At 43.9% G+C, this 13965-nt stretch overlaps 1 protein-coding gene across 7 annotated transcripts in view; it reads left to right on the forward strand.

The window, feature by feature from the left end:
• Positions 1 to 4606: 4606 nt before the first annotated feature.
• The window catches only part of FMNL2 (formin like 2), a 312996-nt gene continuing 303637 nt past the window's right edge, over positions 4607 to 13965 (forward strand). For all 7 annotated transcript variants that reach the window (XR_006220721.1, XM_042994450.1, XM_042994446.1 and 4 more), the window contains exon 1: positions 4607 to 5141. Coding sequence is in view for 6 of the 7 variants with exons in the window: in XM_042994450.1 (XP_042850384.1) it covers positions 5025 to 5141 (117 nt within the window). In the remaining variant the exon portion in view is untranslated. The remainder of the gene's footprint in view (positions 5142 to 13965) is intronic.

The raw sequence follows: 13965 nt of genomic DNA on the forward strand, positions 1-13965 counted from the left end.
GCATGCCTTTTATCAAGTTGAGGAAGTTCCTTTCTGTTCTGTTCAGACATCTGGAGTTCTTGCAGCTTTTTTTCCCCCAGTACTCTATCCTGAGAACACTAGCCTTCTTAGGTTCTCTGGACTCTCACCTCTGCCTTCTCAAGTCAGGGACTCCGGTAGGCCCAGTCTGGGTTTCTTCTCTGTGCACCGTGATCTAGAAACTCTCCAGGAAGTGAGCTGGAGTGATTGTAGGGTTCACTTCATTTTTTTCATTGCCTCCCAGAAGATAGAGTTGCATTCATTCTTCTTTGTAAAACACTGGGAACAAGGCTGTTATGGAGGAATAAGATAGCTACAGTCAAAGATCATCTCTAAAGCTTCCCCAAATACTCTTTCTATCTCACGTAACTCTTGAGGGACATTGTTTAATATATTTTGTCCTGTATTCTATTACTTTCAAATTCAGTCTGGTCCCTATTACTCTATCTTGATCAGAAACAGAAATCTGATTATGCTTCTAACTCTAAATGATAATTTTAGAGAACTACTTTTTAAAAGTTTATTTATTTATTTTGAGAGAGGAGGAGGGGCAGAGAGAATCCCAAGATGTAGGGCTCCATCTCATGAACTGTGAGATCATTGGCCTGAGCCAAAATCAAGAGTCAGACAATTACCTGACTAAGCCACCCAGCTGCCCTAAGAGAACTTTTTTTTTTTTTTTTTGAAGAAAGGATACTGGTTTGGAAATCAAAATACATAACTTGTAACTCTGTCACTTGTATAAACTAGGGAAAAATCACCTTGTTGAGCTTTAAATTCCTTGTGTTGTATTGACAGGATGAAATAAGATCAAGCAAGTAAAAGTATTTTGTAGAATATGAAGTCCTATGCAAATATAAAGTCATATTTAAAGATCTGAAATGTGGGGGTAGGAGTTAGAAGATGTTGCTGTCTCCCCATTTCTTACTCATATCTATTCCCTTTACCTTTTATCTGAACCTTGATTCTATCCGGTTGAGGAAATGTGACCCTCCCCAGGTTTTATCTCAGTCTCCCAGGTCTTCCTGTAGCAAGGGATGACTGTCCCATTCAGTTCTGGAACATGAGGAATAACGGACTTCTGATCTCCTGATAAAAGGAACAGACCTCTGAACAGACCTGAAATCACCTCTTCCCCACTAGTTGTCCCGAGCACATCCTTGATTCATGGCACTGTAGCAGCGATTTTGTAAGCATGTAGGAAAGACCAAGTCATCACAGAAATACTGGTCCTAGCCTTCCTAAGTTGCTGCACTAACACTAGCATCCACCTTTTTCAAGATTTCAAGTTTAATGAGAATATATTATTGAAGCCATCACTACTTGGGTTTGGAAACTGAATAAACCATGTTTACACTTTGTTTAAAATCAATGGGAGTATCAGGTTCATAGTAAGCGCTCAATAAATATTTAAAAAAATAAATATAGATAGATAAATCTTTCAGGACTCTTGTGGATGTAAATTGACATAAAGCAATCACTCTAAAATCCCAGCTATCACTGTTTCACAGTTTTGATTCAGGGCTATTGATGGCTTTGTTTATCATAGGGTGCTTGTCTCATTTCTTATAATTATACACACAAGGAGAATCTTCTGGGGTGCCTGGGTGGCTTGGCTGGTTAAGCGTCCGACTTCGGCTCAGGTCATGATCTCACGGTCTGTGAGTTCAAGCCCCGCGTCAGGCTCTGTGCTGACAGCTCAGAGCCTGGAGCCTGTTTCAGATTCTGAGTCTCCCTCTCTCTCTGCCCCTCCCCTGTTCATGCTCTGTCTCTCTCTGTCTCAAAAATAAATAAACGTTAAAAAAAATAAATAAATAAAAAAAAAAAAAAAAAAAGAGAATCTTCTTAGACCAGTGCCTTTTTAAGAAGTGAATTTAGCTATAGAGCACTTCCTTACATTTAAAACTTGAGATACCAATGAAACTCAGCTGACCTTGTAGGAGGAGTATTTGTTTTGAATGATGGAAAAGCTTCTTTGAAAGCAATTACACCATTATGGGGAATTCCTGATCAAGCCATCCTTGGCATAACTTGCAAATGCCTAGTACATAGAATATAAAGTTCTAACATTTCATTTTCCATGGAAGGTGAATGGATAGTTTTAACAGTTAATTTTTTGCCAGTATTTTGCAACAGCAGCTATAACAAGTCGTATGTCTTAATAATCAGAAAATGAAATACATATTTAAAAATGATCACCCCGGGGCGCCTGGGTGGCTCAGTCGGTTAAGCGTCCAACTTCAGCCTAGGTCGTGACCTCATGGTTTGTGAGTTTGAGCCCCACGTCTGGCTCTTTGCTGACAGCTTGGAGCCTGGAGCCTGCTTCGGATTCTGTGTCTCCTTTTCTCTCTCTCTGTTCCTCCCCCACTTGTACCTAGACTCTCTCTCTCAAAAATAAATATTTAAAAAAATAAATAAAAATGGTCAACCAATTTAAATTTTGTGGGGAGAGTTTAAGAGTGTTACAGTCAAAGAAATGTCTTCTTCCTCCTCCTCTGAGCCCTCCTCCAAATATTGTTTGATAGAAATTCTTACAGAAATTGTATAATATAATGGAGTGTTTTATTTTTATATTTAATAACACTCCCAAATAATAACCGAATATTAAAGATTGCAAACCTTGAAATGGCTGAGTTCTTTTGGTTCATGGATTTGCACACTTTGTCCTTTGGCTCCTCTCAAAGTGTGACATTATGAGAGAGACTAGATGTGATAAGACTTAAGGGGAGAAAAAGGTCCTGGTTACTGGCAGAAATATGGCCAGAGGGAGTCATAAATGTAATAAAAAAGGATTTCTCAAGTGCAGAAAAGAACTCTAGCTTCTCCATCCAGACGGTTAACCCCCTGGGTGGGCTGATTCTGTGTCAATCAGATCCAAAGTATATGTCTAGAGATTGGAAAGAAAACAAATACATTTGTGGGTCAGAAATGTCTCACTTGGTTTGAACTAACTGCTTTTCTTTCTCACTCATTTTCACTAGTTGGGGTATGTGTATGTATCTATATTCCTGTTTTTCTTTCTTTGATGGGTAACATGCTTACCGTTAACTTTGATACAATATAGTTTTGAAATACAGGTTGCATCTATTCAGACTTTTAATTTGAATTTATTTATCCTCTCTTCCTTCTTTTTAAAAAGACCAGAAGCCATTTATTTAATAGATGATACCCACACACGAAGAATTTATGTGTGTATTTGCTCCATAGGCTTTTGGTGAAACCCATTTGTCAGTTCAACAAAAGTCATTGAACATCTACTATGCTCAAGGTATCTTGGGCTTTATAAAGCTAAATGAAAAATAGGGTCCTTGATGTTTAGTCTTGGTGTGTTACCTTCTCCAGAAGCAGTTGCTTTTTAACAACAGGGTAACAACCTTGGTTGCATATCAGAATGACCTGGGGAGCTTGTTAAAAATACACCTGTCCATGCTCCAGCTCTCAGCTCAGGGAAATTCTGAACAGGCAGGGTCCAAGGTGTGTGGAGTTTCCACAACAAGCTCCCCACGTGAATCTGATAAACCAGGATTAAGAAACACGGCTCCAAGCGCAGAAAGAACGAATTACAGTTGTTCAGCCACAAGTCAACCAGGTGGATGCCCTTGAAATCTACAACATGGGCACCTGGTTAAAGTCGTGTTTATAAGGTTGGTTCTATTTCCACTGCTTTAATGTCGGATAGTGATAATCTGGAAAGCATCCCAGAGATAAGGCTGGGTCCAATCTTCTTTGTAAAACCCCTGGAACAAGACTGCTATGGAGGAATAAGGTAGCTACAGCCAAACGCCACCTCCCAAGCCTCCCCAAATACTCTGTCCTCCTTTCTATCTCACATGAGATATGGTTATTTGTGTAAAATTTCTCCTGCACTACACTGTGAAGTATTCCGGAGCAGGAGCAATCCTCTTTTTCTCCCACGAAGGAACCCAGTAACCCATACATAATAGCTATTGACCGGTGTTTTGAATCGAACTGAATCCTTCTCTTCCAACTTCTAGCGTCTGACCATATATACATATAACTATAACGGATATTTATAAAGAAAACCCATACAAGTATGTAATTGTTTAGAAAACATTTCAATCACACAAAAATGATTTACATAAGGAAGAAAGAACAATCAAATAAGCACCCACGGACCCACTCCCCAATTCATGAAGCAGGACGTTGCCAATACCTTTCAGGCCACCTGTTAAGCTAGAGCCTTTTGAACAGTAACAAGCTTCTGAAATTTAAATCAGAATGCTTGCGTTCAATCACCGGTTGATTGGATCATGCATTCACTTGTCAGGTGTGCCTTCTACGTCTCAGAACCCACGTAGACGAGGTGGTTATTTCTACCGTGGGAGTGAGGAGGGGTCTAAAGGGACGTAAGCTGCAGCCAGAAGCGTGCACACTGCCTCTGCGGCAAGCGGTCCTAACCCAGCTCGGCCCTCTCCGGAGCGGGCGGGGTTTGCTGTGCGGACACTTTGGGCAGAAACTACGCGTCCCGGCAGTCCGCGGGGCGAGTGGGCGGGGCCGGGCCGGGGCGGGGGCCGGGCGAGGGGGGCATTGTGTCGGGAGCGCCGAGCCGCATTTGTCTGCTCGAGGTGCTTCGCGAGAGAGCGTTGTTTTCGCCGGCCGGGGGCTGCAAGTGTCAGCGGCGGCCGCGGCCCGGCGCAAGACCGAGTCCGAGGACGCACGCGCCAGCTGGCCGCGATCGCAGGCAGGGGGCGGCGTGCCAGAGGAGCAACATGCAGATAGGCGCCCGGCGCCCTGACGACCCCTCCCGAGGCAAAGAGGCCGGGGCGGCGCTGGGGCGGTGGAGAGCATGAGGGAGGCCGGGGGGCGGCTCGGCTCGGAGCGCTGCTAGGGAGCGGTGCGCGCTGCACACTCGCCGGGGCGCAGCCGAGAGCGGGGAGCCGGGCGGGTCGCGCCACGGGGCGGGAGCCGGCCGCCGGGAGCTGTTCTGATTTCCGAAGCGAACGCGAGGGGCCCGGAGCAGCCCCCGGCCCCGGCGTGCAGCCAACATGGGCAACGCGGGGAGCATGGATTCGCAGCAGACCGATTTCAGGGCGCACAACGTGCCTTTGAAGCTGCCGATGCCCGAGCCAGGTGAACTGGAAGAGCGATTTGCCATCGTGCTGGTGAGTGCGCGGCGGGGCTCCGGGCGGGGAGGCGCAGCTGACCCCCGCCCCCTCTTCTTCTCCCGGCGCCGGGAGCGAGCCTCCTGTCCCAAGGGGGAGGCGCCCACCTTCCCCATTGTGGCCTCCCCAGCCTTACTCTTCTCCGCTCCCCTCCAGCCCCCGCGCTCAGCCCTCTCGGGGTCCCGGGATGGGGCCGGGGGCTCGGGGCGGGCTGCCTGGCCAGCCCAGAGCCCATTGTCTGGCGGGAGAAGCACCACGCAGCGCGTGTGCCGGGGAGGTGCGGCGTGGGCGTGAAGGGAAGGTGGCGCGGGCCGGGGAGAAGGGGGTGGCGTGCCGCTAAGGCTTTTTGTTAAAAAAAAAAAAAACAACAAAAAAACAAAACCCCAAATCCCCGCACCCCCCGAGTCCCTGCGGACCGTCCGGCATGCGGGGTCCCGGGCAGATGGGTGCATGTGGCCGGCAGCGGGTGGCGCGCGAAGGCGAACTTGGAGGCGGACGTAGCGGCTTGGCCGTGGGGAGCTGGCCCGAAAGGGAAAGATAAGGAAACCCGCGGCAGTGCGGCGCCCCGGTCCCTAAGCTGGGAGGGGCGGGATCTGAAACCCGGGCGGGAGAGCAGCTTTGCCTCAGCTCGTTCCTTTTGGTCTTAAACCTTAAACCACAAGAATGTGCAGTTTTGCGGGGACGTGTTTCGAGCTGTTCTGACATCAGGGTCGACCCCTTACCTCCCCCCCCCCCCCCCCCCAATCCCCGGCACACACAGCAAAATCCCCGGCTCCCTCTTGAAGTCTGCTTTTAGCTTTTTAAATCCAAGACACTGAAGACTCCCTTCTTTCTCCCTTCTGCTGGACTAAGTTTCTGAGCCCCTCCCAACCACAGCTTGTCAGTGCTGTGAGCTCCAGAGGGTGTGGCGGCCTCCCCCTCGACCCAGCCAGAGTCTGTACTACAGCTGGTCCCCAGACTTCCGATTTTTAGTGACCCAGCCTCCTTAAAGGGATGTTGGAAGGGAAACAGGCAAGATCCGACGCGTTCCTATTCCTTACACTTGTACATTTACCTTTTCTTAGCTAGTTACCTCTAAACTCTAAGAGGCTAGGCAGCAAGAGAAACTTGTGCTCAAGGCAGTCAAATTTGCGTGTGCCTGCGGGTGTTTGGTGTGTAACCTCCTAACTTTGGGAAGGGTTCTGAGTCTGAACACCGGGACATTTAAATTTGCCTTTCTTCAGGCCTTTTAAAAGGGCAGGTTTGACAGGGGGTATAACGTTCTGGAGGCTAGGTTAGCTTTGTGCTCTTCGAGACAACAGAGGGCAAAAGCTTTTTTCACGCCACCAGGAAAGTCTGGTGTGGCAGTCGGGAGATAGATGAGGCCGCCTGTCTTGCTTTGCATCTTCTGTGATCTCCCACAGCTGCTCCCGTCGTTGTGCAAGATGGGACACACTGAAATGAAACAGCATAGGCTTAATTACTTCTCAAGGCAGCCTGGGTGCATACTTGACCTGTCTTTCCAGGGACAAACGTTTTTATTCAAAATCCTCTTCCTTCCAGACAGATGGTTCTTACCTTCTAGCTCTGGGCTTTCTGTCTTTTCATCCTGTGGTGCTGTGTGTATGTACGTGTATACTGGAAATGGAAGGGCCAGTGACACAGGAAAACCAGATCACAATAATGCAATTAAGTTCTGCTCAATTGGGATAGCGTGTTTTGCCTGAGATTTCAGTTATGCTGTTGATTAATAACACATGATATGAATTAATCTTTAGAAAAAATGTTTCATCATTAGCATGGTGGATTTGTGTTACTCTTAAGTCTAGCAGTCACAGACTTAGTATGTCACATTTATGATTCTGCATCACAAACTCCTTGGGGCAATGGTTGGTTGTTGTGGTTACTTTTACTCTACTGTGTGTCACACACAATTGCTGGATGTGGTTCTTAATTGTTGATGATATTTAAGCACCTCACAACAAAAAACGAAACCAAAAAATATCAGGCTGACCTTTTCGGAATAGAGACAAAGCTTTTGGAGAAGTCTCAGCTTGGGGACTGCCTTTTTGGTGATGCAGTTGGACGTTAATGTGTTTATTGTAACTCCCCCTAGTCAGCTCTAGCTGCTATTTGGAAACCTACAAGAGGAATTAAAAGGTGTCCTCTTTATGCGCTAATGGAAGTCCAGAGTTAAGGTGATTTCTCTTAAGATAATTGTTTTTTTCCCTGAAGTTATACATGTGATGCTCTCAACTTTGGTTTTCTTTGTGAATTGCTTAAGTGGTCAACTCAAACCATTTAATTCTAGAGATCAAGGTAGAAGGATAAATTTTAGGTGGCATATTTTGAAGTACATATGTGGAGAAAATTCTTTACCCTGTGGCACAGGGAATCATCTTGGCATTATTGATACTAGACTTATTTCCTTATATGATGAACATCATATATGTGATTTGGGAGGAAAACTGGATAGTAGTACTGTACGGGAAAGTATACAAGCACCTCATTGTAAGTAAGTATGGTTTACGTCAATAATTAATGAGACAGTTCAGACATGGAAAACAATTACACTCAAGCTCTAGAATACTTAAAGCATTGGGAAGGAGTAAATAAAAATGAAAATGACAAGTCCATCTATTTCTGGAAAATCTTGAGACCAAACCTACTCAGACTGTTTCCTTACCCCTTCATCAGTCTAAGTTACATTGTATGACTCTAAAAAACTAATAGATATGAATGGAAAGAGGAAAGGAGAGAGTTAGAGATTGTGGAATTAAGATCAGTGGAGGGGTTAACTAAAAAAAATAGTAATTTTTATAGGAAAAGTTTTGAAATAGATTTGAATTCCTGAACTTCCTGTAATTAAAGACTAGTAAAAATTGGATCCAAATCTTAGGAGCTTAATCTTCCTAAGGAGAGTCTCTCTCCTTCTTGAGCTTGTCTTCAGCACTGTCATAGTAGTTATAAAATGTATTTCTGGGAAAACATTACTCCTTGTATACATGTAACTGTTTGCATCTTTGTACCTACCTTTCAGATAGGGCAGTAAAGTGATGTGCCTTTGTGCATACGTGTGTGATGTTTTTGTTAAACTGTTGGATAGAAGTATTTCATAAACTCAGTCATCTACTTTTATTCCTTTAGGGTGTGTATGTCACATATTTTACAGGTAACATTGGTGTGTATGTATTTTTTGGGTCCTACACATTTATAATTAAATATCCATGTGGCTCTTCATTGTATTAAACATTGCCTAAATGTTGGAAATATACATACATACACATACACCCTCCTCTGCCCTTTATTTTCAAAGATGACGCTATGAAGTTTATTTTGGGGTGGGGTGAAGAATTGATGGTCTCTGTCCAAGAACACCTTTTTCTACATTAGACATTCCGTACCATTCACTAATTTTTGGCTTGAAGTCATTGTTTACAAATAAAATATAAGTTCCCTAATGCCTTTGTCAAGGAGCTGTCGGATTCGTTCTTTGAATGTCAGAGGAGAGGATAATTTTAAGCCCTCTATCCTAGCTGCTATATCTCTGTGTGATATCAGATATCAGGCTGCTGTGCAAACAGATTCAAAAAGACGGATTAGAAAGTGATGGTTTAGGGCAGTATTATGTCTGATACTGAGAACTACTTGGGTGTGTGAATAATTTGAGTCGATTTCTTTCCAGTTTTTTTTTCCTTCTTGCCCTGAGGTTGAACATAGTCATTCTGCTTTAGGAAGAAGTAGGAACGTTTTCTGAGTACCTATTATGAACGCACCCCCCCCCCCCCCCCCCCCCCCCCCCCCCGCCCATGCTTACATTATTCATTTAATCCTCACAATCATTCTGGAAATAAAATTACCTAAGTTTCCCACAGTCCTACAGATATGGAATAACTGATCTAGGATTTTTAATCCAGATTGGGCTCTCTGCCCCCTCTCCCCCACCCCATATTATATTATACTTCCTGAGGCCTTTGAACTGGAAAGGGGGAAAATGCCTGGAGCTAGCAGTAAAGCTGTTTAAGAAAAAAAAAAAAATCCCTAAATCTGATAATGCAAGTTTCAAGCTGTATAAAATAGACAAAAATGTCTTAGAAGTGACCGCTGTGAGGTGCGCTTGATGTTTTATTTTCAATGTCAAACATTTTGGCATCCTCACTATGCCGTTCCATTTTTCAGGCATGGAGTTAAATACTGATTTGGTCTGAAAGTGTGCTCTTTGGTTTTTTCTATCGAGGCAGACTTGAACTACCTTGGTTGGGAATTTAGGATTTCCAAATCAGAGGAGAGACAATCTGTCAGTGCCATGCATATACTGTGAATGTAATTACTTGTGAAAGGACAAGGAAAGTCAAGTTTTAACGTTTATTTCCCTTTGCAAGGTGTTGTTCTCTTTTAACCACTTCCAAGGAGAGCTCTTGCCATGCAGTCTGCTGAGCAGATGGATGGGTGAGAGTGTAGTTAGGTCATCGTCAGATGCTTGCTGATTTTTCTCACATCCTTTCTCCTGTTACGGAAAGGAGGTAGAGAAGTTGGGCTGGGGGCAGGGTGGAGTGTTGTAACTTTGAGCCATTCTAGCTCATCCTAGGTACTATCACTGAACCGCTTTATTTCACCAAAGTTGGGAATATATGCTTCTTATTGGGGTGCATTCCACCTCCCATAATGCCAGTATATTTGGATATCCAGTACAGAAATCAATCAGAGGTTATTATCTGAATACAAATGTTTGGCTCCAGTAAGAGGCTGGCAGCAACACAAACTGATGACCTTTGGGAAGAAAAGGTATGCATGCCCTTAAGTCCTTAGGCGATAAGAATTACTTTTGCTGGTGGCCTCTCATTTAGCAAATAGCATTGGCCTGGGAGGCAGGAGACCTAGTTTCTAGAATTAATCTGCTGCACCAGGTTGAGCAAGTTAAAATCTTTCCTCTGGTCCTTGATTTTCTTCCTCTGTAAGTTGGAATAAAATTTGACACAACTGGGGCGCCTGGGTGGCTCAGTCGGTTAAGTGTCCGACTTCAGCTCAGGTCATGATCTCGCGGTCCGTGAGTTCGAGCTCCACGTCTGGCTCTGGGCTGATGGCTCAGAGCCTGGAGCCTGCTTCTGATTCTGTGTCTCCCTCTCTCTGCCCCTCCCCCATTCATGCTCTGTCTCTCTCTGTCTCAAAAATGAATAAACGTTAAAAAAAAAAAATTGACACAACTATTAAGATAGATTTTTTTTAGATGCTAGCACTTGAAAGTGTAAAACTTCCAGAATCTACCATCCTGTGCTCCATCAGCTGACTTTGCATTTTGAAGAGCTTTGTGCAGGACTGTGTTTTAGCTGTATTCCGTGTGGTCTAGAGAGTAGAATTTCCAGGGTCATTGACTGAAAGTCCCCTAAGCTTAAGGAAAAGTATATTAACATTTAGAGTTGTCAAAGAAATGAACAGTGAGCTCTCCGTTAGAGTTGCTCACACAGAAGCTGTGTGAAGAATGCTGGTGACTGGAAGTTCTTTGCAAACCCAAGACCTGGCTAGTGCATTATTGGCTTCAGTGGTGCCCTCTTTGAGGTGAGCCTGCTGTCGGCAGTTTCTAGACCTAGAATCCTAGCACCTGAGAGTGGGGAAGGATTTCCCCCCTCCCCCCCCCCCTCTGCCGCGTAGAGTCCTCCTGGGCTTAAGAAAAAAGTGTGGGCTCATGTTCTGGAAATTCATTTTACTTTACAAAAACTGGTCCTTGAAGGGCTTGGTCTTAGAAGTGTGCTCCTTTTTTTCATACGTAGGACTTGGGGCTAAAGGGCAAGGTGAAGTGGGCTTCTTTATGCTCACGGGTAACATGTGGCATGAAGATGGCTGATAGAAGCAGCACTGATTCCAGATGATCCTTTCCACTTGGCAAGAGAGTGCTGGTAGTTGGAAGCCTCTTAGGAACAAAGCACTGACACCTTAGAAAAGAACAGACTGAATTGCTTAAGAGTGGGGGAGTGAGTTGCAAACTGTCTCTTCCCTTCTAGAATGGGGGATGTTTCTTCCTTTTCCCCACCACGAGGACTGTGTCCCCAGGCTTTGGGGTCATGGTTTGTATAGAGAGGCTTCATGCACCTGGTTCGCTCTCATCTACTTGAATACTGCTGGCAGAGATAACTCCTGTCTTTTCTTTCCTTTAAGATAGTGTCTGCACAGACTGCAGGTGGTCTCCCACTTTCCCAGTCACCCTTTTCCCTCTTTTCCCGGAGCTTTCAACCAAACACCGAGGAGTATACAGTTTCCATTGGATATAATTTGGAAGCAGTGTCTGGGGAAAAGCTGGTAGGCCGGAGAGCTGTGATGCAGCGGAGGCCCACAGATGTGGGCCAGGATGGCTGGGAATTCCTACTTGAGGTTTAGTGGTATTTGTTGTAAACAGGAGAAGTGTACTTTCTGCTCACAGTCTTAATAAAACAAACTGAGTCACATCTTCATGCCCACCACACACAAAACAAAAACCCATGACCAGTGGCAGAGCTTACAGATAGTCACCTCATAACAAACTTTTTCTAGTTTTTAGGACACACCAAAGGTGTTCCTCAGATCACATTTTTGGTGTTCTTGTGCAGCCTGTAATGGGCTTTAGTGACTTGGAATTCACATATAGTCTACTTTGTTCTTTGAGGAGTTGCTGTTTGTAAGCCCCTCTGTCCATTGCTACAAAAGCTGAAAGCTTTGAGGTGTTTAGATCCTGCTATAGCCGCAAGTAATCTCTCGACTGATTTTTGTGGGGTAAATGGTGCCTGTGCCTGGTTTATACTAAGAACTTGTTGGCTTTGGGAAAGGTGTCCGATTGTTTACATTTTTGGCCCTGTGGCTCATGTTGGGCACTAAGGTATGCCTGTTACCTAAAGGTCCTGCCTTGAATTAAGGATTTGCTCTGGAACCTGACTTCTTTTCTGTGTTGTTCTTTTTTTCCCTTGGGAGTTGCGCTGAACGCTTGAAGGCAGGATAATGAAGGGATTGACAAACCGAAATGGTAGTCCTCAAACTTGGCTGTATATTGGCATCACCTGGGAGCCTCAAAAAACCATGGATGCCTGGGTTGATAAATTGGGTGTAGTAGGAAAGGAATTGTTTAAGAAGTACCAAAAATTATGGGGAAATTAGGCTAAGTGGAGAAGAGGTTAAAAAGAAAATAATAAAAAATAACAAACAAAATTTTCCCCCCAAAATCTTAAAGACCTTTGATTGAACTGAAAGCATCAAGATGAGAAATAAGAAATGGATCAAAGTCTGTTGAATTTTAGACTCATTTAACTATTTAAGAAATGATCATCAAATAATCATGATGAAAATTGACAGAGAAAGTTCTATATATTATAGCTCAAGAGTGAACAGTGGCCCTGAGGTGTACTTCTGGAGTAGGAAAATCAATAAATCAATTGTATTTTTGCTTAGGCCTCTATTCTCAAGCTTAATTGTTTGTTGGTTCAATGTAGGCCTTTTGCTTTGATCTCTGGTTTTACCACTTACAAAGACTTGATGAGCTTGGCTTCCCGGAGAGAAATTCAAATACACTTGTGAAATGTAAACAACATTCATTTATTAAGAATCCTATAATCAGGGCAAATTGGCATGCTTATATAAGCAATTAGCTTTGAGAATAGAAAGATAAATAGGATGGTAGGTCAAGAATGAGCTGATTGTTCTCCATGCAAGACTCTAGTTATTTCTTCAGTAGTTATAACCTAAGCAAATAGACATTCCTCTTATTCATAATCTTTAGCATTTGTGGTTTGGGATTTGAGGACAGCGTATGTGGTTTTTTGAATTGAGAGGATAGAGGCAATTATTGTCTCATTTTCATCTAGAAATATAAATAAATCATTCAAGGAAATGTAGGTAGTTTATAATCAGATAAAACTTTGCAGTAATTGGGAACAGGGCAAGAGAAGGTTTGGATTTAGATGGGAATATTAAAGAATGATAATGGAGTTATTTTTATTTTGGTGGGGAAGGTAAAGCAGATGACATACAATGGCACAAAGATGGAAAATAAGCTCATTTATTTACTTTAAGGGAGTGTGTGTGTGTGTGTGTGTGTGTGTAGAAGAAAGCATTAGGATAACTAATAGGAGACGTTGGTAGGACACAATTAGATTTGTTCCATGGCAACATTGCCCAGTGAAGTCAGTACTGCCCCACCTCATCTCTGTGAAAGCTGGGGAGCCTATTTGCAAAGGCTAAGAATCCGGTCAATGGGTTTTGTAGGTTACTTTCACTTCTGGCCCTTTTAGTCCCCAGTATGGTCAGTCTTGTGGTTCTTCTGAGGAAGCTGTCTCTTTTTAGTGACAGTGGGCTATCTTGAATAATTGGGATTTGTTATCCCCAAGGACTTCTGCCTGGTGAACTTAGAAGGCCAAGTCAGTCCAAATGTCTTGGGACCGGGAAGCTATAAACTTGGAATTGGTGAGTCCTCGGGCCTTATCACACAATCCTTATTCCACTGCCAACGAATGGGGCCCTCCAGATGTTAACCAGTAGGGACTGTTTAGAACTATGTGGCCTTCTGGGTTTGTGGAACCATTAAGCTTGCCAGGTTCATTCTCTCCAGTGTCCTTTCTCAATAGCAGTTTTGAGTGTCAGAGTTGTTGGCCTTGTGGAAAGCATTTGTTTGCTTTAGAAATTTCTAGATTGTGAATTTACCAGATCCTCATTTAATGGAGTACTTCTTTAACATTAGTATTTTTTAAAAATAGGTTTTCTTTTGTTAATTTTTTTTTTTTTTTTTTTTTTTGAGAGAGTGCTTGGCATGCGTGAGTGCCAGGGGGTGGAATGGGGTGGGGGGGGAGAGCATCCCAAGTAGGCTCAACACTGTCAGCACAGAGCC

Source organism: Panthera tigris, chromosome C1, assembly GCF_018350195.1.
Source record: "Panthera tigris isolate Pti1 chromosome C1, P.tigris_Pti1_mat1.1, whole genome shotgun sequence".
Lineage (NCBI taxonomy): Eukaryota > Metazoa > Chordata > Mammalia > Carnivora > Felidae > Panthera > Panthera tigris.